At 37.1% G+C, this 27,740-nt stretch overlaps 1 protein-coding gene across 5 annotated transcripts; it reads right to left on the bottom strand.

Moving 5' to 3' along the window:
• Window positions 1–162: 162 nt before the first annotated feature.
• sh3glb2b (SH3-domain GRB2-like endophilin B2b) lies at window positions 163–27,740 on the bottom strand. Of its 5 annotated transcripts, XM_088435204.1 has the most exons (13): window positions 27,571–27,740; window positions 24,860–25,001; window positions 20,871–20,882; window positions 20,103–20,231; window positions 18,774–18,907; window positions 17,014–17,106; window positions 15,158–15,220; window positions 10,297–10,362; window positions 8,267–8,290; window positions 8,046–8,135; window positions 4,680–4,780; window positions 4,329–4,566; window positions 163–1,999 (listed from the first exon to the last, which is right to left on the bottom strand). In XM_088435204.1, the coding sequence occupies exons 1-13, from the start codon at window positions 27,631–27,633 to the stop codon at window positions 1,892–1,894; spliced, it is 1,263 nt and encodes a 420-aa protein (XP_088291330.1). In that variant the 5' UTR covers window positions 27,634–27,740; the 3' UTR covers window positions 163–1,891. The 5 variants fall into 5 exon arrangements, with proteins under 5 accessions (XP_088291330.1, XP_088291331.1, XP_088291327.1 ...); XM_088435205.1 differs by lacking the exon at window positions 20,871–20,882; XM_088435201.1 differs by lacking the exon at window positions 10,297–10,362 and having other exon boundaries at window positions 27,571–27,739.

The following is a 27,740-nucleotide window of genomic DNA, read 5'->3' as shown; positions in this document are numbered from 1 at the left end:
TCTGTGTGATCTGCGATTGGCTGGCAACCAGTCCTGGATGTCCAACGCCTACTGCCCTAAGACGGCTGGGATGGGCACCAAGAGAGCCAGTGACCCTAGTGAGTAAAAGTGGCTATAAAAATGAATGAATGGATTGATGAAAATCAAGAGGGCACACTGCTGTTACTTTTCCACTCATGCAAGTTTATTGCGCTCCAATCCAGACAAAATTGGTTTACAATAAATTGGAAAAAAACTATATCTTGGGCATTTGACATAAATTAGAAACATGAACAGCTGAAAGAAAATAATGAATTGCCCCCACCCCCCACACGTACATAAAGGCAGCGTATTGTCACATACACAATCACAGTCCATGCATACTCAAAATATGCACTGATATTTTGGGGAAAATCAGAAGGATCACACATAATCCATAATTTATGAACAAAACCAGTCAGCACTTTACATATATTTTCACAAGTCATTTCTAAGATGTCAATTTTGCACATAACCCATATTGAATTCTCACAAATTTGATAAGGGTCATCTCACTTCATAGTTTAGAAGTTTACAAGTTTAGAATGATCAGTACAGTTCTTGAATCCCATTTTTTTTAAAATGTTAAATTGATCAGGGTTAAGTTACATCTTCATTAATTGTATTTCATCTTTTTAACTGTCATTCAGATATTTTCAGAACAGTGCTTAATCTACGGTGAAAAGTCAACACAAACCCTCACAGATGAAAATACCTTCCTGCAGTTTTTACTTCATTGAACGTGCGAGAAGAGGCAATAATTTTGATGGGCAGCTAAAAATGTGCCTGAGCATCCGGCAATTCCAGTTATCCCACCTGACGATGTGATGTTTTTTTTCCTCCCCTTTCCCGAACGGGCCAACAAGGGGAGATGTTTCCAAGACCACACTAAAATGGAGCTGCAAAGGATCTTTAAAGAATTCCTCCCAAAGAGCATGAAAACTTGAGCAGGATTACCTCAAAGGAAAAAATGCATAATTGTAATGGTGAAATATACTTTATACATACTTCATACCACATACATCTTTTGTGTGACATCAGAACTGGAAAATCCTGGCATGCCGGTTTTTTTACACAGACTAATTGCTTAAAAATTAAACGGCTGTATTGCTTTTTCCTCAATGGAATTTTCAATTCCTGAAATTAAAAAAAAAAAAAAAAACTTGACATGCAACATTTTCCCCATCACAGCAGGCTGTTCTCTAATAACATAGAAAGGTCTCATCATACGGATGTTAAAGGTGTTTTGACAACCAACACGTTTAGAGAGGAAATTGCAAAAATAAATATACAGCCGAAAAATGAACAACATTTGTCACTTGACGTCTGATTCTGGAATTTCTGGATTCATTTAAAAAAAAAAAAAGAATCAAAATTTTGTGTGTGTGTGCGTGCATATATATATATATATATATATATATATATATATATATATATATATATATATACACATATATATATATATATATATATATATATACACATATATATATGTATATACACATATATATATGTATATGTTTATTTATACTAAATCTTGTATTTTTGGCATTGGAGGCCACTTGGTTCAATCAGACTTGAGAAATACCTGTGAAAGAGATCTAAAAAAAAGAACTGACATAAAGCCAAGACATTTAGCCACAAAATCATAGCAATGGCTATTTGGGAAAAAGTGAAACTATCGCCATTTATAATTCCATGTGATTTGAACCACACAATGCAATTTCATTTTTAATCATATGAAGATTGACTATGTTTTAAATGACCACCTTAGCTGAAGTATTAGTAATGAATTAAGTGCACTACATTAATATGGAGCGTGACAGTACAAAGACAATTTTGCATGTTTATGGTTGTAATCTTATTTGGTACATTAACTCAGCAGCTCAAGATAAGTGACAGGAACCTTTCCCTTCTCGTTGCCTCGTTCTCCAACCAGCCAGTCAGGATCCATGCCAGGTACAGTGTAGACAGTAATCAGCTGCAATACAACCAAAAGCGAAATCAACATTCTATTTTTGTAGCCAAATATAATAAGTGGTAGTAAATTAGCAAGACAGTGATCCCCCCTACTTCGCGGTTAATGGGGGCTGTCAACCCCCCGCGAAGTCTGAAACCCGCGAAGTAGGGTATCAGTTCCTAGATTTCTATGCACGCCCCAATATAGCCGCAGTAACCATAAACAATCCTTTATTTTTGTATTTTTTGCCTATTTTATTTCCTTTCTCCTATTATTTAACATTTCATTATCCTTATTAACATTATTGTATATTCATTAAATAACTAATATTACTTAGTTTGTTGAGAATTTGTTCTCAGGACTGGTTATCTGCACCAAGACTCCGATGAAAGAGTACGCAAGTCATTTATTTTGGCTCATGTATGGTGTATCATGTAGTATCTGTTGAATAATAAAGCAACAACAATCTGAAAGTCAGTCAACTAACATATAAACACTTAATCTATGAATTTACTGTATTTTTAGCCGACATTAGCGGGTTAGCAACAACTACTAACTATAAAGTGCAACCTCTGCACAAACGAACACATAAACAGAATAAACACTCATCGCTTACTAAACATAGGCAGTAGCGTGCGTTATCAACATAAATGATAATAAACTATAAATATGAGTTCACGTTGTCATTCACTATGTCACCACAAGCCGAATGACGCACAGAGAACGTAAAACAGGAAATGGAAATGCAACGCGACGCAACAAATTAAAAGCAATGCATTTCAAAATAAGATAAAAAAACGTCACGAACTCTTAACGCTTGAAGAATTCTTAACATAGTTATTAACTAATATTACTTCGTTATTTGATTAATACAGGACTGTATAATGTACTTTTTTGCTTTTTTCAATTTTTGTGCATTTTTGCACATTTTTTAAATTATTTTTTATTTTGAAATCTTTTTTATTTTTCCTGGAAAAAAACACGAAGTACTGAGACCGCGATATCTGAGACCGCGAAGTAGGAGGGATCAATGTACTAGTGAATGATGTCCAGACAATATACTGTATTATTTTGTCTCCCATTTTTGACTAATTTCACGACCTTTTAACAACAAAATTAAAATGCATTTCAAGTAATCCTACTTGTCTGATGTTGCCATTAGATACTTTCGAATGTACTGTATATCAGGGGTCCGGTCCCCATTAACCGCTAAAAACGAGGGGTTACTGAATTTTCATTTCTTCACAGTTTTACAATATTATCTGCACTTTACTCCACTTTTCTTTCTCCAACACACCTGATTCAAATGATTAGCTTATTAGCAAGCTCTACATGAGCTTGAAAATGATCCTAATCATTTGAATCAGGAGTGTTTGAGAGAGAAGTTTAGAAAATATGCAGGATACCGGCCCTCAAGGACTGGAGCTTAAAAACTGTGTTCTAAAGCCTCTAGCTAATAAAACCAAAGTGGAACGTGTTGGCACACTGACACTATGTGTTGAGACTGTGTCATCAAATACTGACACCAGCTGGATGTTAAAAATCCCTGCAGGCAACCCACTGACCTAGTGTATACCGGGGGTCACTAGACCTCACAAATAAGGAATTATGACAGATTATTATAAATTATTAAATACAATGAATGAGCTAGTGTCAAATTGAATAAACTTTTAAAGTAAATGTTTAGTTAAATGTCAGTTTGCCCAATGTAAGTCAATGGGACTTTTTGGAATAGAAAATGAGGATGTGTGGGAAAAGGATAAATATTTGGAATAAGATACATAATACATGCAGTCCTCTCGTGAATATGTACAATAAAATGAAATTGGAAGTATCAAAATAGAAAAAGATTTATCAGAGAAGTGAAGAAAGTGCGAACCCAACCAGGGACTCTTAAGGTGGTGAGCAGCCTCACCGCCTCTCACTACAGCACAAATTAAAATTCCATTTGACAATGAATGGGACTGTCTCCCATTGGGAATGAATGTTGAATTGGTTCGAAAAATATGAAATTATGGAAGAAATATCTGCAATCTGTGAATTATTGGAATGTTGGGAGTGATGACGCACTCACAAGGCAGTGAAGCAACCGTGTGATTTGAATCGTTTGAGCGGTTGCGTCGTGTTGACAGACGCAGTTCCTTATAAACACAGTTTGGCGCGTTTTTGCTGTGTCAGCGCAGTTCAATGAGTTCATGCTTTGGTCACGTGATTATTTAGAAGCTGTACGCGTGCCGATGCGGGGATTGTTCTCTCTTCTTGTTCCCATCACTAGTTCGGACTTAACCTTCTAACATAATAGACGTTTCAAAACTGATTGGTAGAATTAGTAAAAAATGTACAACCATACCTCATCAGCCAAAAGGGACAGCTCGCTTGAATCATGAGCGTCGTAGTCATACAATACTTTGGCCTTTCTGGTGCCTGTAATAGGAATCTGCGTTTGTTCCATAGCCAGTGTTTTGATCTTATTGTTCGAAGCGTTGGGGACTACGGTGGCAGATGAGTCCGATCCAGATGGGAATGCAGCGGACACAGGGTTAGGGCAGACGTCAGACTGCTGGGTGGCGCTAACTGCATTAGCACATCTGCAGCATATGAGAAAATGGATTCGCAGTTACTCAAGAGAAAGGCATTCATTAGTAAATGTCAGCACCATGTAACTGCAACATAGATGTTTGAATTGTATTGAGTCATGCACCTGTTGAGTTCCCTCTGGAGTTCGTGCATATAGTGATGACACTGAGCATAATAAGTGGCCTGAGCTTCAGCAAAATCCTGCAAACAACGCTGGTGGTTCAGCTGTGAAGACAAAGCCAACAATGTCAAAGGATCAATGCACCATTACAGCAGCCAAATTCTGTAATCACTGTTGCGAGCTGCACATTTCAGTGAAAACAGAGCAACAGTAAAAGATTCCATGAGTGATGTTGAAATTGTTCATTGCGTATAAGGCAAATTTGTTTGCCTTTTTGGTGAACATATAGTATAACCTCATTCTGATTTGACCTGAATGACACGATCAAGTTGAGTTCTAGGCTGGACACATCCTGGGGTAACATGACTGGCCATCAGGTTCTTGGTCACCTCCCTGACTAAGGCCCTTTTCCCACAATCACTCAAGTTAAGATGGCCAGCCATCTCGAGGAAAAATCCTGGTGGTTCAAAACATTTTCCATTTACGAATAATGAAGGTCACTGTGCTCATTGGGACCTTCAAAGCAGCAGAATGTGTCTGTACCACCAGATCTGTGCCTCCAGACGGTAGAGCTACACACCATTCCATTGACTTCATGCTTGGTGTTTGTGCTATGACATGCAAAATCAACTCTGGGACCTTATATAGACGTGTGTGAGTGCCTTCCCAAATAATGTCTGATCAACTGAATGAAATTAGGTGGATTCCAATTAAGCTGGAGTAACAGCTCTAGGATGATCAGTTGAAAAAAGGATGTAGTGTCCCTCAGCTCAATTGTGAGCTTCATGGCAAAGGCTGTGACTACATATTTGATTTCTTAATTTGCTCTTTTTAAAAATCTCCAAAAACATTCCCATTTTTGTTCCACATTGTCACAATGGGGAATTGTGTGTAGAAAGTTCATTTATAGGAAGTTTTAAGGTCTGAGACTATTTACAGTCAGAAAACCTCTTATCATGAGTTAGCATGTTTTAAGACTTGAAATACTGTGGTACCTCTTCTAACAAAATCAATTCATTCCGGAAGTAATTTCGTGACGTGAATCTTTCATAAGTAGAGTCGCTTTTTACATGTAAATAGCTTAATCCGTTCCAAGCCCTCAAGAATGAATAATATAAAATAAGAAAATTCATCAAAAATAGTAACAAATACATATTAGAATTACATTAGTCCATAATAATCAAAATATAACATGTATTAATAATAAAAAGGCACTCCTAAATCCATTAATTTTATTAATTGTAGCATCTGACGAGATGAATGCAGTTCACTTGTTTGCCTTGAGATGGTGCTGGTGTGGCAGTGATGAGTGCAGAGAGAGACGTTTTTAGGTCGTTTAAGTTGTACGTTCTTATTTTACATATCCAGTGATCTAGGAATCATTTACATGTCCACAGGAGCAATAATATTTATTTCTGAATTATTTTGAGCATTTAAGTTTACTAGTTTTATTTGGGGTCATGTAAAGTACAGTCGGCCCCCGGTTTACGAACACCCTCTTTTACGAACATTTCGACTTACGAGCGTGGAGCGCAGAGTTTTTTGTCCCCCACTTACGCACAAACCTTCCGTCTTACGAACAATATGACATGCCGGCCATTGTATTCGTACATTTATTTTCGCTTTACTACGTCATCTAAATCAGAAGTTGACGCTCATCACGGCAACGTTGAACGCTATTGCTCTTACAATGTCACAGTCACTGTCTCAGTCACGGTGTCAGTCACGGAGTCAGTCACGGCAATGCCAATATGCTATTGGTCGATTAAGGTCACAGTCCCGGTCTCACTCACTGAGATGCTATTGGCCGGCGTCACGTCAATCACAGAAATGCCGATATGCTATTGGCCGAACGCCTTTATCTAGCTTGACTGCACAGCTGGTCGGGATGGAAGGAAGGAGAGAAAATGAGTGATAAACGGGAGGAAGGAATGTTGTGAAGACTTTGCAAACTTTATCTGTTAGACCTTGGCTTCTAAAATTGCAAGTGGCGGTAAAGGAAGAAGTAAGAGGATGATGACAATAGAAACCAAGCAGGAGATAAAAAAATACGAAAGAGGCGCATGCATAGTTAACCTTGCTCGTGAGTATGGACGGAATCGCTCGGCAATCTTCTAAGGGCAAGACTTTCCTTGCCGGGGGACGGACCTCGCTCGACAATAAAATGGAGAGGCTTCTTCTATTATGGATTAAAGAGAAGGAAATCGCCGGTGATATGTTTTAGTTTGAGAAAAGTTCTTGTTTAAGAAAATAAATAAATTCTGCGGGTTGGTCTCTGCTCACCTCCGTCTCCACTCAGCTCAAGTCACGTCGCCCCAGAGGAAAATGTCATTTATCCTTTGTTTATCCATGTTAATTAATTTAACTGTACAGTAGATTACGGTATTAATTTTATATATGTGTGTTAATTCGTGATGGTTTTGATTATGATTTCACCATGCGTTGCCAATCAATGTGTACGCACAATTGACCTCGCTTTGCTACATCATCGAAATAGTTTGCTCACGCATGACACGGTAACGCTGATATGCTATTGCTCTTACAATGTCACAGTCACACAGGGGCCCACTGTACTTCTTGTGTGATGTCATTGCTAAAGTGCTAACGACGTGCTAACAACGCTAATGTCAGACGACAGCCCAAAGTGGTATGTTACATGTGAGTTTTTATGTGACTATGTAAAATGTTAGCTGTAGCTAATGTCAATGTTTGTGAGTTCTACGTTTGTTTTATGTTTGTTACGTCTATGGTGTAAATTGTTGGCAAGTGTGGATGAAACAAGTAAAGATGAAAAGTGCAAGACCACGGTAAACATCGATGCAGAAAACTATTTATACCAATCGTTTGTGGGCAAGCCGGCATATTATTAAATGATGAAGATGCATCACAAACTAAGAAATATGGTAGACATCAATGGTTGTGACAACGTATTACATTATAGTCTTATTGGAGCGAGCACTGGTGTCTTGTGTCTAATATTATATGCCAACAATGTTGCCTTTCGCATCTTGAACTTCCTTTCAATACTGGAAACAATATTTTTCCGCCAAGGCGTTTCGTAAACTGAATTTTTCAAAACAAGAGGTGTTCTTAAATAGAGGTACTGCTGACATTTTAATGCCAGTTGACATTGTTTTAAGATTCTTGAAATCTTTTTTTTTTTTTTTTTTTTTTAGGAATCCACAGGAACAACTCAACCTACCACCACACAAGCAATTTTGCCAAACAAACAAACGAGCATCTGCTTATCAGAGGCCAACGGCATAAACGCTTTAACTTAAGGTTACATCCAATGCTGCATCTTTGTTTACCTTTTGGCCATAACATCATAGAGTAGTATGGGAATCATAGTTAATACTACACACTCACGTGTGTGCTACTGATGCCCTCAAGCAGCAGCCTGGTGACTTCAGCTTGTCGGTCAAACTCTGTTTGTGCGACACGGAGCTCATGCTCTGCCTGCAAATGGAAAGTAGAAGGAAATAAACACAAACAATATTGAATCACGAACAATACAAACAATAAACACATCCACACGCTTTGAGTATGTGTTGTATTGATGGTTAATTATCGGTGAAAATCTCACTTACTTTGTCCACTTCCTCACTCAGCAACTGAGAGAGCAGAAACAAAAAGCCATTCTCAACACAATATCATCTTAATGATATCATTATAACAATATGCAGTAGACTATACAAAGGAAGGCTATCAAATGCTGAGTTCAAAGGGTTTGTAAATGACAGAGGTGGGCAATTTACATTATTTTGCTGTTCTCTCATTCGTCAGAGCTCTGCCCCCTTTCTGTCATCGTCGGTCTGTAATTTTTTCAAGCCAGAAGAAATTGAAATTGTCGATCCGTCAGTCTGTTGGTGTATTTTTGCTCAATATTCCGCAACCACTAGAGGGCGACATTTCACATATTTTTTTGTGGTCCATCATTTGTCTGGCGCTGTTCTACTTCTGTCTGCACTCATATTCCCTTTTTCTGTTTTAGTACTTACACATAAATGTAACACCATTTCTGTGGTTCTAGTTACACTGCAATTGAAACACAACACAGTAATATAAGTGTTATACAAAAACAAAGCCAGCTAAGGGGTTTAACCCTAAGCTATAATACATCATCATCATGTTTAATACTGTGTAGGGAATGAGAGTGTAGTTAGTAATCATGTCCTTTAGATCGCATTATCATGTTACATGACACTCAAATGGTGGATGTCAGTTCGCATTTATAACTGTCTGCCCTACAACTATAGAAGACAGTTTACTTAACATTTGTCTAATTTTTTTTAATTTAATCTGTCACAAATACACAAATTTAATCTGTCACAAGTAAAACAAAATACTGCTGAGGTTCAATTTACTTAAAAAAATGTCTTTAGGAAATTAAAAACACTTCAATTTGGCATTCTATTTGGGATCAGAAAGAATGCAAATTTGTTCTGTTGGTTGGTTGGTTGCTAGAAAGTGACCACCTTGCGGTGGAAACACATCCTAGAATCAGAAAGCAATTTATTTATGTAAAACCTATTTAAAAAGCAAAATAACACAAAAAAATCTCTTAACACCAATTTCGAAACTTTACTTTTAACTTTTGGTTGGCGAATTTGTGTATAGTATGAGTTTTGGTTTATGAAACCAGGACTCAGAAAGGGCGCAACTGCAAATACATTTCCAGTAAAGCCAGCTGTTTTATAGCTGTGAATGACAAGTCGCGAGTTGAACCAACACAATTTACTCACTCAACTGAACATGGATTATAACGTCGACTGCAGGCTGATTGCAGTTAGTATGATAAAGATGCAGCAATATTGCAGATAATCATGCAAGTCAGTTGAATTATATTTCAGTAAGCAAAGTGGGGCATGGCAGGCTGACAGACATCTGACATGATGTCTATGTTGACGATTACAATGACAGATGAAAAACGGCAATTCCGACATTTTTAATTCACTGTTTTTTGAGCATCCCCGTCATTCGTTGGCAAAATGGGCATTTGTCAGTGACAGTGCTGACGAATTGCCCACCTCTGGTAAATGGTACTTGATTCATACAGTGCTTTTTGACCTTACAAGTCCCTTTGCAGTTGACTACTCATATCCTTACTGATGATGCAGCAGCAGGTGCAAGGGAGGTGCTAAAGGCTGCTTGAGCAAGGTCGCCATGGTCGAGAATTGAGCTCAGCCTGTTGGTTGGGAGACGGGAGCTCTGCCACTGAGCCACACCACATCAAATTATCTAAACTACCGCTAATCCTTTTCTAACATAAGACAAAACTAACTGATTTTACGATACATGTGTTCAGAAGTCTAAAAATCTCACATTGAAAAGGTGTGCTTCTAATGGAAATTCGCCTTTTAGTGAATAAAAAATATATATAATAAATCAAGCTAACCTGATTTCAACTAAGCCAATGTGCAAAATATAATTTATAAAATACTTTTTTATAACAAAGTGACCACAGTTTACTCACCTACGGGTAGGTGTAATTAAACACTAACTGCTCTAACAAAGAGGACAGGGATTACATTTCTACAAATATTTCATGATCTCAACATATACACACACACACACAAAGTTGGCACTTGCACTAGGACAGAAGGCCCATGTTGACAACCTTTTGCTGCTCTGATATACTGGGCTCTGTCTCCACATCCCAACTTTCCCAGTCGCTCTTCAACTGCTTCAGTTATAAAACAAAGACACAAAAACTAATTGAAAAGAAATATCATGTATTATCACAAAGTGTATATTGTACATGTTCAGAAACCAGTATATTTCCTTTTTAAATAATGCCATTTTTGCATTTGTGGTATGTGATGCCCAGCCTAACACAGTAAAAAGAATTACCACACATGATAGTAATACAAAGAGGATTATCATCAATATAAAATTGTGAGCGGACATGAGTGGGGGTTAGTGATTTATGACAATAGTAAGTTATGTAATGCTTAATGTATGATTTCAATGTCAGAAGTAGTATTTTGAAGACTGTGATAATTTTTGCAAAGTGGGCCAGATTTGGTGTGTTAAAAATGTAGGGGGGCCAACCTTGGCAGGCGTTCTTTACATATAACAGCAATTAATTTAAATACATTTCAGCGAGCCGTTCTGTGTTTAACATTTGCTTTTTTATTTTCATTTCAGCTATCTTAAGCATGTGTTTTGGTTAATTTGAAACATGCATATCAAAAATGAATTGACATTAAATATTGAAATTGAATATTCACTTAACTTCACTTTTTCTTAACACTTCAATTAACTTTTTTTGTAACAGTTGAACAGATGTAATTGTACTCTTTGGTGCAAATTACATTTGAAACATAAAAAAAATATCTCACTATGGCAGTTTAATATTTATGGAATTTTTAAACACAATAACAGAGAAATGAAAAATCATCATATCAACAAATGCAGGGCTCATTTAAAATATGAAATTAGTAACTATAAATGTTGATTTGATTTTTAAATGGTTATTATTCCGGAGTGAAAACTTATAAAACAAAACAAAACAAAACAAAAAAAAAACGTTTTCAGACTTATCGTGAATGAAAAATAACTTGTCCGCATGAGTGTGACAGGTGAAACTGAGATCTGGAGTGCAGGACAAAGGCCAGGTGTGGCTCTATGGCGGTAGTATGGATGCGCAAGATGTCTTGTAATTGAGAGTCCGATAGCCGTGTCCTCAGACGGCTCTTATTTAAGTTCATAACCGAGAACGTCTTCTCACACAAATACGTCGAACCGAACAAGCTTAGCATTTTCTTACCAAATGCTTGAATCTCTCAGAAACTTATCCAGCTGTCCGTAAAAGTTGGCGATATGAAGCTGCTGGTGCTGACCGCAGCTCACTGCGTCACACTGCAGCTCAACTTTCCTCCTTTTGTTGATTGTCGCCATTTTAGAAAATTAGGGGCTCATACAGTCAATTACTCATATACTAATTTGCTGTTCCTAATTGAGCCTATAGATGGCAGCATTTAGCACACGCAGGTAACAGCGCTGCTGCCTAATGTTTTAATTCTCCATGCGGGCCAGACGTTAATGATTTTATGACGGAGGCTGCGGGCCGGATGGAAATTGACCACGGGACGCATTTGGCCCCCGGGCCGGACTTTGGACTTGTCTGATTTACAGGAAGCCAAAAGGAATGCTGGAGGACAAGTAAAATGTGTTGACTCAATAGGGTCTTAGTGCCCATGGGGTCTCAGATTTCAGAAACATCTGTGATCTGAAAGAGCCTATGTGGGAGAGCTGAGAGCAAATGAATGTATGTATGTAGAGTAATTACATACATACATGTCAGTAAGTCAGTAGTGTGTGAGCAAATGGGTGAGTGAGTATGCTGTTAGATATATATATATATATATATATATATATATATATATATATATATATATATATATATATATATATGCTGGCAATTTGTGACTTTTTGATGATACTACTCCAGATTCTCATTTGAAAATCTCCACACACATTTGTGACTTGTGTACGGTAGGAAAAATCACATGTAAGAGAACAGCCAATCCAGAGATAAAGTGTTTAGCGAGCGATGTACATATTCAACTATACGTTTAAGGATGCAGTGAAGCTTGGAGGTGATGTGCTCAAAAAGAGGATTTATTTGCCATGCAGGGAATAGGGAAAACACAAACTACACAGGATCCAAACAGTAACAAGCAAAATGTGAAACTAAAACCAAACTTATGGGGAAACAGCAACTGGGAGGCAATGGACTGGGGCTTAAATACATGGACACTAAATAGACAAACGCGCAACAGCTGGAAGGGACCAATAGGCGGGGTAAGTTGATATGTAGACACACGGGGTGTGATTGGGTGGGTGATTTTTTTTTTTTTTGTCTCTGTGTGCCCTGCAATTGGCTGACTACCAGTTCAAGGTGTCCCCCGCCTACTGCCCGAAGCCAGCTGAGATAGGCACCAGCATGTCTTCGACTTGCTAGAAAATGGATGGATGACTAAGCAGTGGTGGGCTGTCAAGGCGAGCAAGGCCTTCTTTGCTGGCCTAACATAACATCATTATCATAACTATAATAAACTACAATAATTATAATGATAAAGAAAGTAAATTTCATTTTAAATTTATTATTACTAATTTTTTTTTTTTAATTTCTCCATATTCTGTTCTTTTCGTGTCATATTATTTCCATTAGGTTACGCTCCTTATAGTGTTGTAGTTATAAGTTGGAGTTTTTAGCCGTTAGAATTCAGCGAACTTGTGCCGCCCGGCTGTATGTAATCTGCCTGCTCCCGGAGGCGCTAGGTGATTCGTTTCAATAGTTGCGGGCTTCTGCGCAAGCGCAGATGGATATGAGAGTGGTCCGTATAACTTCATATTCAGCTGAAATATCCAACTGAGTCATAAGATCGCCATATAGAGGCCTCACGTTGAACGTGATGTGAGTGGATGCTCACTGCAGGAAGGCGGTGCAATGCTCTGCAAGCAAGCTACACGGTGTTGGCTTTAGCTTAGAGGCGTAGCGTCGCTATAAGATGAACTATCCCAACTTGGCTATCTTTCTGACTAAGCTACCAGGGGCATGAGCTAACCCTGGCAAATAGTTCTCCTGGGAATGCCTTTTGTTTGCAAAGTGTTTTTGGAGCTACACTGGATTTAACTTCAATTGTTTAACCAAGGCAGCAACAAGACACCAAAGCACAACTGGACACATGCGCTACGGTGCTTTTAAAAACTTATGGGGACACCAGAGTGGACATACAGTATAGTATTGTACATCTCAGTTCGAAGGTAAAGAGAGCTCCTTGATGCGCTACGGTGCTTTTAAAAAAGATTTGGGAACACCCGAGTGGATAGGCCGTATATCTCAGTGCGGAGAGAAAGAGAGCATGAAGAGGTCAAGAAAAATCAGGAGATTTGAAAAGCCTGATCAATTGTGATCGGCGTTTGTTTTGGTGAGTCCAAGCGTTTTCAGACTTGATGGCAGACTTCACGTCTGCCTGAGCCCAGAGGCGCTGGGCATTCACTTGAACAGTTGAAGTCTTCTGTGCAGTGTGAAATGACATATTGTGTATGGGCCCATATTTTTGTTAGACAGCTGCAATACCCAATCGACCCATAAAAACACCTCCAAGAAACCTCACGTAGAACATGACGTAACGCAAGAGTGTCCAAAGTCGGTCCTCGAGGGCCGCTGTCCTACATGTTTTCCAGGTTTCTTTTCCTGACGCACCTGATTCAAATGATCAGGATCTTTATCAGGTTTCTGCTGAGCTTGCGAGGAATTGAAACCTGGAAAACATGCAGGACAGTGGCCCTCGAGGACCGACTTTGGACACCCCTGACGTAACGGGACGCTCACTGCAGGAAGGCGGAGCTAGATTGATCCACCATGTTTAACGGTGAAAGTAGTTAAATAAAGTTGTTAAAAAAAAAAGAAAAAAAAACACATGTTGCTCAACCAGCTAATGTTAGCGTTAGCGTACATCGAATCCAGACCCGCAGACGCATGTTTTTTTTAAACCCACAATGGCTGAAGAAGAGCAAAACGGAAATTGGACCGACGCGACTTTCAGCATTGGCATCCATGTCAATAGAAAAGGACTTATTTTTGGAAATGAAACGCAAAGATAAACTCTACAAGCAAGTCATGAAAGAATGGAATTTATACTGAAATAACTTCGAGACAGCTGTTTTGGGTGAGTTAATATGTTGATATCATTTTATGTCATTCATATTCAACTGTCATGTTTGGTTGGGTTTGGTTCTTGTGAGTTTGTGGGGTTTTGTTCATGTTTCTGTTTCACTCATGTCTGCGTTTACTGTCTGCGTTGTCTGCGTACTGTCTTGTCCACCTGTCTGGTGCCTCATTTCCTTCTTAAAACTTCCCATTTTTAACCACATATTTCTCAATTTGCTTGCATTCTTTGGGTTCTCTTCCTTCCCCCTGCCAACTCATATATATATATATAAAATCTATGTATAAAATGGCAATTTAATATAAGTGTCACGTCTTAACACTTGCATGTTAAAACTGGTGAAGTACCAGTACACACATTACCAGTTTATGACAAATGTTTGAGTGGTATGGTGCCTTTTACATATTTTTATTTTCATAATCATTAAAATGTCTTTCATAATTTGTCAAAAATCAAGGCAACCGGCCCTCCACATTCTGTAATATTATTATGCTAACATTTCCTTAATTAGATGAAAAGTTTTCTTCTGGGACTGTCTGTGGTATCAAAAAAAAAAAAAAAAAAAAGCGTTTGGTCAATCTGGTAAAAAAAAAAAAAAAAAAATCATTGATTATTTTTTTTATGGAAATTAATGGACAGCTGGCATAACAGTAAGCATTTTAAAAAGCTTAGTTGTGGATTTTTTTTTGTTATACTGATCGTAAAGAATTCATTGATGAATTGCTGAGCATATTTTCTCTTGGTATAAAAACGGTGTGATCTCTGTCAGTGCCATATGGGTCCGCTTGTGATTCTTACCGCTGATGCACTGGCAGAAAGAACATAATTTCGAGGTCTTGTCTCCTGAAAATCAGGTGCAGCCTATAAACAACAAGAGCAGGAAGGAGGGAACAAACATTGGCAAAATCATGCGTTTCCAATTATTAGTGAAACAAAACAAGTGCAATGACTGTGTAAAAAACTGTGCAAAATGATCAAAAAGCTGTGACCAACAATATCTGCATAAACATTGCACAATCAAAGATTTAAAATCAGTCACCTAACAAAACTTAACAATCTTGCAGAAGTGCAACACATGCAGTAGCCTGTGACAAGACGATACATCATGCTTGAGAAAGCCATGAGGGAAGGGCTCTGCCAAGGCAATCTGTGCACTGTCAGAGCAACCTACTTAATTACTCATGCTCTGCTAAAATCTGTGAGTTTAGTAATTTTTTTTTTTTTTTTTTTTGCTGAAGCACACAAGAATATTCCTAAAATTATTCAGGAAAGTGAAATCTTGAGAGCAAAGTGAATTAAATAACAACTCGAACAAGCATTTTTGACCACCAAAGCCAAATGTCATAAATTAACAGAATTTTTTTCAAGTGCCTTTAACACACACACATAGACATATGTTCACTTATATAATCAATCGGTTTAACAAAGAGACAGAAGATACTATCAAAATATTGATATTGAGTTTGAACTGCTTTTTAACTCAGTATTTAACTGCAGTATTATGTTGGTGTTATGTTAAAAATATCCATCCATCCATCCATCCATCCATCCATTTTCTATCAATACGTTGGTGCTAAACATGCAGGCATGTTCAGTCTATTGAAGATAGGATGTTGCTGTAAGCATCTAAAACAAGTTTTAAATAAAAAAGAAAAAAAAACACTTCCATACAGCACCTTTTTGCATAAATATCTGATTTTATGACCTGCCTATATGACCTGACTATAAGCCACAACTTTTTTCTCATGATTTAAGCCCTGCAGTTTATCGTCCAATGCAGCTCATTCGTAGTTTTTTTTTTTTAATTATAGCTAGCCACCAGGAGAGAAATGAATAGAACTGAAAAAATGTCGATCAATGGCTGTGTTCAAAAAAGTTTTAAAAATATAGTGTTAAAAATATATGTATAAATTGAATAAGAGCTTGTATAAAAGTTTTTGATCCAAATTGGGTATGTTCACTAAAATAATCAATTCATTAAACAAAGGAAGACAGAAAAAAATGCTATCAAAGTATTGAATTTGAACTGCTATTTAACTGCAGTTTTCTGGCGGTGTTATCTTGAAAATACAGTATCCATCCATCCTCCCTCTGTAAATATGTTGATGCTAAACGTGGGATGTTCAGTTTATTGAAGATAAGATGTAGCTGTAAGCCGGCAACTAAAAATAACGTTTTAAATACAAATGAATAAATAAAAAAAAAGACACCATTCTTTTGCATAAATATCTGCGGCTTATAGTCCGGAGCAGCTTATTTGTGACAGAAATGTTTTTTTTTTTTGTTTATTTGATTGTTTTTCTCCTCAATTTTTGGTGCTGCGCCTTATGTACCGGTGTGACTTATGGTCCGAAAAATATGGTAATTAAAGAACTTAAATTTATCAGAATCCACTCAATTTTTTTAAATAATCAAAGTTTCCTTAACAATAATGCAACAAAATACGTAGCTTTAATAAGTGTGATTACGTGTTTTTTTACACGTTTTTAATTATAACAATGTATAACAAAGTAATCAAAATTAACAAGTCACAAATGTTAACTCATTTGATGGTAGTATTGTCTGCTGCATGTTTTATGGTTACTAGCACTGTGGTATTTTCACAAGGGAGGGGACAATGAAAATAATAATTAAAAATAATAATAATTACTCACTGCTGCTTTGGCCTCTGCCTGCTTAGCTTTTTTCAAGCGAGCTTTGCATATGTCAAGATCCAGCCTGCGGTTCTCCAGAATTCGCCTCTCTTTCTGTGAGAGACAGGTGAAATTCAGTCAGAAAATGTATTAAGGGTTCTTACATATTTTCAATTTCAAAATTCTTTACAGTGATTCAGAAGGATAGTCCCTTGACATTGCCAATACTGTATACAGTTCGATTTCTACTGCGGACAACATTTTTCTGTACTTTGGTAGACTTGCAAAAGTAGAGGGCATTTGCGCCTTTGTGGGATAGAATGTGAATGACTTGTTTTCCATCCATAGCAAAAGATCCCCTCATTCCCTTTAAATGTAGCACAGAGTGGGGTGAAGCACACACAGTCTGCATACCACAAAATATGGGTGATGCGCACGTGAAATGATTTTTACTGTTTTTAGGCTTAAGCCAACCTTCCACTGGATGTGCAATGAGCGTAGAGCTACATTTAGAATGAGAGGTCCATATTTCCAGTAATTTCCAGTAAAGTAATGCAATAGTGGTGTAATGTAATGGTGTAAATTGAAATGTTAATTTAAAATACAGTAATATTGTAATGTAACTTAGTACTTTGAAATGACAGCAATAAGTAATACAGTAAATAATGCATTACAGTTTTGAAATAACTTGCCCAGCACTGGTCACCTGAGCATGGCGAGCATCTTGGAATGCATAATGCTCTGAAAAATAACACTTGGTCAGGTCCAGGTACTCAACACTCTTGTGAAGTTTGAAACCTCTTCAAGTAATGTTTGAGTCAAAATTCAAAATATAAAATTTGGGGCACTAGAGCCTTAGTCTCAACTCTAAAATTATTTAACTTTTATAGTTGTAACTTTTTACAACATTAATAGTTGTAAAAGTTAAATCATGCAAAAACAACCACAAAAGCCTTAATTTTTTTCAAAGGCTGATGGTGCGCCTTATAATCAGGTGCACCTCATATATGGATCAATATTATGATTGGGATTCGTAGATGGGGAGTGAAGTGATAATGTAAGCTTTACCTGTTTCTTTTGTGTGTTTACAGTTGAACAAGGTTGGTCGTATTGACATTGAGTTATGATGCTATTGAGAGTTTAGAGTTATTGAGTTATTATTGCTATCATTTTAAGTATTACTAGATTGTGATTGAAAAATGTCATTAATTGAGGGTGTGCCTTATAATCCAGTGCACCTTATATTTGGAAAAAGTTTTAAAATATGTCATTAATTGAAGGTGCGCCTTATAGTGCGGAAAATACGGTAAATCATAAATTACATTTAAAAAAGAACTAGAAAGGGCGGCAGACCCCTAAGTAAAATAAATTAAAAGAATACCTTTAAGTATCAAAGTTGAAAACCACTAAATAATTATTGCACCCAAGAACCGTCTGCCAATCAGATACAAGAAGCAGGATGTCTTCAAAGATATTTGCTTTCACGCAAACTGTGTTAGACCTGCCATAAAATACGATCTGGATTGATTGAAATAGTTTGGAAACAATAAAGTTTATATTAAATTTACAAACATGTATTTTAAGACTGTCAGATTATGGAAACATGAATATATTCCCATATTTTGTTTTTCATCTTCTAGATTTTTTTATCACTTGGAAATTAATCAAATGTATTTTTCATATTTTCCATACTTGAGTAGGAAACCTGGTAACAGGCTTATAAACAGACACAGAAAACCAATATTTAATCGAGTTAGCGATAGAGTTGTGGTTGCACTCACTGATATTGTCCTCCAGTCTCCTTCCAGGAAGTTACGTAAAGGAGTGAGGAACGTAGCAGCAGATGTTTGAAGAAACTCTCTCTCAGCCGTTCCAAGTCTTTTCTGGTATTCTCCTACGGTAATCAGCGTACTACCTAGAGTTGGCAGCATAAACAAACATATGCACATGCTTTATATTATGTTCATATGATGTTCAATCAGTATGATGAATGATGCTGAAGAGGTTGCCAAAATCATAATGTACTGTACAATCCCTGCCATGCATAGTGGTACCCACAGACTTCAGCGTTAAGTTGACGAGACACCTCGTACAAACATTGCGCCAATCTTCCCACCCATGGCTAACCAATTAAAGTTGGAATTAAGCTCTACAATGCGAAATAAATACCATATTGAAAGCACCCTCAAACGAGATCAAGCCATCTTTGTGACCCCGTGCGCCGACCAACACTAGACCAGTATCTTAAGGAGTCGTGAGGGCGACCAATAGCAGACCAGCATTGTAGTGACGTTGTCGTTGACGTGTGTATAGACATATGAGCGCACACTGACCGCCATGTTGGATGTGTCAAACACACTGACTGCCATTTTGGATGTGTCGTAAGGCAAAAGAAATAGCGTGAAGAGGGGACAAAACAACGTCGCGGGCCACGTCGTAAGGTGAAAAAAAACGGAAGGCAGGGACGTCATAAAACTGGGGTTCCACTGTATTTTATAGTATAGTATAGTATAGTATAGTATAGTATAGTATAGTATAGTATAGTATAGTATAGTATTTTATTTTAAATTTTGCTATACATACAAGTCCCTTTCGCACCAAAACAGCCCAGGACCTATGAGTTCCAGGTCGCCGGATTCCTGGTCGGACGATCCTGGTCTTCGGCCCATTCGTTTGCGTTCATATCGAGGGACAGTGGAAGGGGGTAGGTTATTGATATTGGACTGATGACGTGGTGGGGGGGTTGCACTCCCCCTCTTGTCACTAAAAAGGTGGATGACAAGCAGGATAATGAACTAAAGAAGCTGCCAAACACTGCATGAGAATGGAGCCTAATTAGCTTTTTCATTATTTGCAGCTATGTACTGTAAAAAATAATTAATCAGGATTTCAACAGGGAACAACTTTGAATTTTTTGATGCCACTGCTTATGGAGACTCATATAAGCCTATGGTAGCTGTTTTGGTTTTAGGTCACAAGCTGCTTTGGTTTTGAAAATATATAAATTTTAAGTTTTTGAATATAGGCCCCCTACAGATCAGCCCTGGGGCCCGTTTCCCGCCAACTGATAGTGAAGTCTGTGTGGCACCATATATGACAGATCAACTGACCATAAGGTGTTTCGGAGCCAAATTCACTGGCAGCATCCAGCATGTATTGGCCAAGCAATTCTGCATTGGTTGTCCTGGAAGGAAGCTTTTTCTCCAGTTTGTCATAGATGAACTCCTCTATTCGAGCACCTGCAAAAAATAAATATATACAAGCAAAGAAGTCACTAGGTTATTTGTTTGATAAATGTGTTTAATTATTAGGCTTCTCACAAGTCCATTTAAATGCAAAACAAACTACACTGAAAAGAGAAAATATGATCTTAACTTAAAAATTTTGTAGTAGTCTGTAGCAGCCAATATTCAGGCTTCAATAAATTAAAAAAAAAAAAAAAAAAATCAAATGGCCCAATAATCAATTGGTATAAAGCTAAGTCTGAATATTTGCCATGGCGGATCAATACTTTTAAGTTAGGCTCAAGTTTTTATTTTTTTAATGTATGTTCAGAACAAGGCCATTATAAAGCATAATGATTTGCTAATCTTGCAATATGAAACTGGGCTGCTACATATCTAATATTTACTTTGCGAGTAGGGTGTCATGAAATGTGTAATATTATTTATTTATAGATTTTGTTTTAAAACTTTTCCTAGCAACTCAGTTACACTTGAACCTACGGTACATTTAAAGGAAAGTATATGATGGAGCTCATTACAAACAGGGCTATGCTTCTCGTCAGCTTATAATACCTGAAAAGATCTTAAAAAAAGGGGTGGGGGGGCATCTACAGTAGTTTTATTGTTGCTTGGAAAACAAATCCAAAAACTCACCAGTGTGGTCAACTGAAGCATGGAGAGTAAAACAAACAACAAACAAAAAATACACAGTTAATAATACATGTTTGGACCACAACGCTACTCCTACCAGTCCACTAGTTACTAAATAATGGTGTCGTACCAGTGAGGTATGAGTACAATTAAAGGTATGCAGGCTCCCGCCACTGGAATATTCTCTGAATTAAATACTTCAACCACTCCTTTTCGTGTCATATTATTTCCATTTCCACTCCAAAACTTTTTTTTAATCCAGTACATTAAATTTGTTAAGTACAGTCCAGTTGTATTGATTTTTAAGTTCAATGCAATTTACTATCTTGTATTTAAACACATTAGGAACATTTTGAGTCATCTTAGACCAGGGCTATCAAACCCCTTAAACTTGTGGGCCGGATTGATGAAAATCTATTCTCAAGTGGTATATACAGTATTTATATGACTTAAAACAAAGTCATATTTCTTCTTCTTCTTCTTTTTTTTTTTTTATAAATATTGGCCAAAATTGTACAAGGACAAAAATCGCTAATAATCATAAAACATTAACATTACTAGTAACCCCTGTGAGAAATTTTGACCCAACATGGGCTTTTAGATGTATTTGATGGGTGAAATCAAAGGAACAGCATACAAAGGAAAAAAAAACACAAGGATGCTAAAATATTGCATAGATTGTCAAAACAAGTCAACTTTCGATACGCCTTTCTGCCGTCCCTCCTAAATTCTTGTAAACGGGAGGTTAAGAGGTACACCCTGCAGATGTCAAATTTAGCCCATGTCAGGCTCATTTGCTGCCATTATAAAATTGGAAATACATTTTGTCAATTTAACACAAATTGAAAACCATATTTTTTTGTCATGTATTTCATTCGATTTTGGCATTTGTCCTTTCAACGGCAACTCGCGAATAGGGTGCAATAGAAATTTTTGTGTAGAGACCCAAAACCCACTGTGGGGGTTACATATATATATATATATATATATATATATATACATATATATATATATATATATATATATATATATATATATATATATATACATATATACATATATATATATATATATATATATATATACATATATACATATATATATATATATATATATATATATATATATATATACATACATACATACATACATACATATATATATATATATATATATATATTTATATATATATATTTATATATATATATATATATATATTTATATATATATATGGTATATATATATATATATATATATATATATACTGTATATGTATATGTATATATATGTATAATATATATATATATATATATACATATATACCCACATATATATATATATATATATATATATATATATATGTGGGTATATATGTATATATATATATATATATTATACATATATACATATATATATATATATATATATAAATATATATATATATATATATATATACAGTACATATACATATATATACATATACATATATATATATACACACACACACACACACACACACACACACACACACACACACAGTGAACTTTATTTTATCGAAACTCTGCAAAGTAGCGCCCCCACTTTTCACATTAAAAAGAAAACAAACAAAAAAATATATTTTTATTTTTGGGGGGGGATTTTTTTAAACGTAAAAAGTCTTCATGCTATAAATAATATTTAAGACAAATTTTACAGCAGTAAACATATTTATTTAAATCTTAAATGATTAAACCTTATACACCTTACAGTCGTGAACTGTTCCCCTTCTCCTTTGAAGTCTCGCACAGCTGGGTTCATATTAGCAGCGGCCCGGATAATGAATTAAAGTCTAATCTGTACATGATTAAAGATCAGTAAAATGGACAGTTTATGTTTGAAATACCATTTTATTATAAAAGAAATCTACAATAGGTCAAAAAGAAGCAAAAAAAAAAAAAAAAAAGACATTTTCTTGTTATTTTGTATTTGCTTTTTTTTTTCCTCTGGCAGGATTTAGCACTTTTATTTAATGACACTCATCGAGTGCAGCTAACTTACTGCACTGAAGCATATTTTTATTTTTACGCACACGAAAATGTGTGTGCATGTGTGCCTTTGCCCTTGGGTACGCTTGATGCATGACATGAACGTGCCTGTTGGGCGGGAGAAGATTAAAACTCCACAAGCATGCGCCGTATAACTCATGAAGTGCACCCCGCCGCTGTTGTTGTCAACAGGCAGGAGGAAGAGACACTCGACAGTAAGGAGCAGACGGTCCACCAGAATCTCTTATCTAGATTTCTTTTATAATAAAATGGTATTCAAGTGCAAACTCAACATTGTTTGATCATGTACAGATTAGACTTTAATTCAACGTCCAGGCCACTATTAATATGACGGCAGCTGAGCGAGACTTCAAAAGATATGGCTTCACGATGTTCTTCTTTCATCAGCAGTTGGCAATCCAGATTGCTAAAGCAGCTTCCATACGAACGATCATTTAATTACGAGCCGTAACAACTGGCTTCGCTGAATTGCCTCGCAGCCGTCTTCTAATGTTCACCTCGTCCTTAATGTAGCGAACGGTGGACTAGTTCACTCAGAAAATGGCGGGCCACAGCCGGCTAACTTCTCCCTTTAAGAAGTATCCCCTTCTCAACAATTGTCATAATTTTTTGTTAGCGTTTAGGCTCCTTACAAGCCTCCGAGGGAGCAGCACGCTTGGGAACTATTGCAAAAGTTCTATATGAAATGAAAAAAAAACAATCCTTGAAGTCATGAATCGCATAATGGAAAAAAAAAACATTCGTCGATTTAGCTAATCCGCGAAAGTGGAATCACGAAGTAGAGAGGGTTTACTGTACATATACATATGTAAGGATAGGCTGGTGCCACTGAATATTTTAAGGGCTTGAAAGTAAAAATATATTTAGATTTGCTGATGTTGTGACCCTTTCAAAGTCAGCTCAAGTTAATGATTATGATAAAAAGACCAGGTTAGTGAAAAATCCCCGGACTACTAGGGGTTACTCATAAAACATTTAAAGTTTTTCATTTATTGGAAAAATTCAGCTCATTTTTATACTTTACATTAAAAGAAAATTTCATGGGCCGGATCAAACTCGTTTGTAGGCCAGAACCGGCACACGGGCCGTATGTTGGATAACTTCAGAATATGCCCGGAAGATCTCACCATGGAGGTGTCCAGGACACGTCCGAACCAGATGCCTGAGCCACCTCAACTGGCTCCTCTCAATGCAGAGAAGCAGTGGCTCAAGACCCATCTGGATGACCAAACATCCCGCTCTATCTCTAAGGGAGAGCTCGCAAACCCTGAGGAGGAAACTCTTTTCGGTCGCTCGAATCTAGGATTTAATTATTTTGGTCACGAGCCACAGCCCTTGATTGAAGTTGAGGGCAGAAACGGAGATCAACTGGTAAATCAAGAGCTTTGACTTTGGACTCATCTCCTTCTTCACCACAACAGATCGGTACCGAGTCTGCAGTTAGAATGATGATCACTACCCCCAAATCTGAAACCATGGTCCTCATTTAGAAAAAAGTAGAGTATCAGGGATAAGGTCCTGCACCAAGTGGAGGAGTTTAATTATCTCTGGGTCTTGCTTCATGAATGATAGAAGAATGCAGCAGAAGATAATTAAGATCTATATTTAATAAATATGGATAATTAATTTCACAGTGAAGCGTAATCAAATATTACTTAAGGAAGTTGTTTTACATCATTATTCCAGTTTTTATGCTTAATGGGGATAAGGAAGCTTTCTGCTGTGGAAAAGCACAAAATCCAAACCCCAATTCCACAGAGGTTCTCATATTATATAAAACATAAATAAAAACAGAATAAAATTATTATAAACCTACAGTATATTAAATGGAATACACTGCTACTGGTGTCTCCAAACTCCTAAGTGGTGACAACTCACATAACAAAATATAACTGCTCGTGATGATGTGTTGATTATTTTTTCTCTGAAACCTATGGAAAGGCTCACTTGGGTTTGGCTGTAGAAGCACCTCTGTTTGTCTCAAAATCTTTTCAGTCCAGTTCTTGGTACAATCTGCCCGTGCAATTAGGTTTTCTAGATGAGGATCCAGCTCAGTCTTCTCAGCCTGGCCCAACTTCTCCTCTGTGAACTAGATACAAATTCAAGGATTCTCAATGTAAATCATATTGGTTGCATTCAACATCTTTGTTAAAAAAAAAAAAAGTTTACCCAAAACAATTGGGTGCAGAGTCCACATCAGTCCAACTGAGAGCACTTCCCGCTTATTTAGGCTTTAAGTCAGATCAATAAGAGTCCGGAAAATCAATAGTCGTTTGGGTTTCTTTATATTTTTTATATTATATTTTTAATATTTGTTAATATTTATACACCAAATGTATTCTTACTTCCTCAATTTATACAATACCTGTACAAGTCTTCCAAAGCAGAATTCTTAAATCCCTCTTCCAGCTGTCCAAAAGAATGCAAATTGTGACATACCATGTCACCATTCTTGAACAGAACACTTCCATTTAAAGGTGACAAACAGCTAGCTGGCAGATCATGATGAGACATGCCTTCCGTCCTTATGCACTCGTACGACATTCACAATGGCTGTTTAGTCAATATGAAGAATGCAGAACATAGACTCGTGAATTTCACAAAGACAATTTTCTTTAGAACATACACAAGAATGCTATTTCTGCTTTCTGTGAGTATCTTTGTAAATTGAAACGAACTTGAAATTGAACTTCACAAATATCGAACTGATATATCTTTGGTTGAGCTAACTCAGAGGTCCTCAACGGCCGGTCCAGTCCACTGGGCCGTGGATCAACAGGTATTGGGTTACATGGGCTGCACTCAAAATAATGTTTGGATCTGATTTAGTTTATCCTTTAACCATTCATTCATTTGTGCTTCGTTTGGCTTGATCTTTGTCTTTTGGCGCCGCCTCTAGCTGCTGCTGAGATTACATTTTGGAGTGCGGAAGGATGGTGCAGCTTCAATTGAGAGCAGTCTCTGGCCGCTGTTGATATAACATTTTGCAGTGAGGAAGGACGGTGCAGCTTCAGTTGAGAGATAGTCCCTGTTCAAGACGCCAAGTTAAAATCCACCTACTGTGGCCTTCCTGTGTGGAGTTTGCACATTCTCTCCGAGCCCGCGTGGGGTGATATTGTGGGGAATTACGGTGAATCCTACCAATTTTGAGGCCTCCCAGAAATTGATGGAAGATGGCAAAAAAAAAAAAAAAAATCCTAACCCCTTTGGAAATGTTGACCCAACTCCAGCTTTTATGTTTTTGGTGTGTAATATCAAATAAAAAGCAGACAAAAAACACTAGGAGGCTAAAATATTGCATAGGTTGTCAAAACATGTCGACTATATGTCGTCCTGCCGTCCTTTCTAAATGCTTACAAACGGAAGATCCAGGGTTACACCCTGCAGATGTCAAATTTAGCCACTCATTTACTGCCATTTAATATTGAAATTTCGTCAATTTTCGATACAGTATAGGCACTGAAAAACAGATTTTTATCATGCATTTCCTCCGATTTTTTTTTTTTATTAATCTTTTCAATGGCAATTCACGAAAAGGGGTGTAATTTAAAAAATGTGTTGGGACCCAAAAACCACCGGGAGGCGCTAGCAGACATTTGCAAGCCATTCAATGACTTCCCTGACTCCCACATAGGTAAGTTCTTGCTAAGCATTGTGGGACTTGAATTTGGCAAAATGCATTGATCCAAGAACTAAATGATACAGGAAAGCTTTTACATTACTTCAGGGAATCGTTTTATTTCATGCGACGCAAACCATTATATCTGCTTATTCCTCTCTGTGAAAACTGCACCATTGAAGACCTGTTAACGTTTTCTATCATTTTCATGGTCAGGGCTGATGCCACTGAACATTTTGAGGGGTTTAAAGTACAGGTATATATGACTGTATTTTCCCTTTCAAAGTCAGCCCAAGTTGGGTGATAATAAGGCCAGGTTAGTGAAAAACCAGGCGTTAAAATCAATTAGTGCTAACATGCAGACCTATTACATTAATTCCATATGTTCAAACGGGCCTTTAACCGAGAGTAAATACGAGTGAACTAATTATAAAGTGTCATTTTTGGTGTGTCGTGGTTTAAAGGCGTTTGGGGCAGTGAGAGCTGTAAATCTATGGAAGCTGGTCTCTTCATATGTCGCATTTTCAATCGCTGGTCTGGTCTGTGAAGTTTCCCCCACCATAAATAGTAATAAGGATACATGCACAGAATTTTTCTGGGAAAGTATATGATACACTTTCGATTCATGCACACTTGGTAATATGGAACGTCTTCGTTTTTTTTTTTTTTTTTTGCTTTTAAAATTTCTGCTATTTTTTTTTAATTGAAACACATTGGGTCTGGCATCGGAGTCGACCAGTTTTAGAGCTTCATGTTGATGGTGCCTAGTAGAACGTGGAATCACGTGACTCATAAAGCGTCACTGTTATCAATAATAGATGGAGGCTTGACAGACCTTTATCGGCTTACAAGGCTACCAGAGAAGCGAAAATACACGACTGGTTTTGCGTTTCCACAACCAGAAATTCCTTACAACGCTGCAGTTGGTGAAATATATCGAGCACGGGCCCGCAGCACATTCGTCAAAGCTCGATGCAATATCACACTGACGGTAAATCGATGAGCAATCATGCAGGGGTGTACAGATGATTTTCCTTACCTGCACCGCCCTGGTGAAGAAGACTCCCGCATCGGAAGCTAGTTTTTTTACGTTAAAATCCATGCTTGCTGAGCTGTGCCGAGCTTGCACTGTACTGTATGTGGTTATCTCCCCGAAAAGGGAATCCTCTGGGATAATGTAGCAACAGACTGAAGCAGTAATCCGCCCTA

The sequence above is a fragment of the Hippichthys cyanospilos genome, chromosome 15, assembly GCF_059441005.1.
Source record: "Hippichthys cyanospilos isolate Australia breed blue-spotted pipefish chromosome 15, RoL_Hcya_1.0, whole genome shotgun sequence".
NCBI lineage: Eukaryota > Metazoa > Chordata > Actinopteri > Syngnathiformes > Syngnathidae > Hippichthys > Hippichthys cyanospilos.
The sequence above is the reverse complement of the archived record's forward strand: the minus strand, read 5'-3'. Positions and strand labels throughout refer to the sequence as shown.

What these genes read in the sequence shown, in the direction of transcription:
- sh3glb2b (XM_088435204.1), bottom strand. Translation starts at nt 27,633, where the DNA reads ATGGATTTTAACGTAAAAAAACTAGCTTCCGATGCGGGAGTCTTCTTC. An exon ending in TGGCTCCGAAACACCTTATG is followed by an intron (nt 18,908 to 20,102) that starts GTCAGTTGATCT and finishes TGCCAACTCTAG; the next exon opens with GTAGTACGCTGATTACCGTA. An exon ending in AGGGCATCAGTAGCACACAC is followed by an intron (nt 4,781 to 8,045) that starts GTGAGTGTGTAG and finishes TTGTCTTCACAG; the next exon opens with CTGAACCACCAGCGTTGTTT.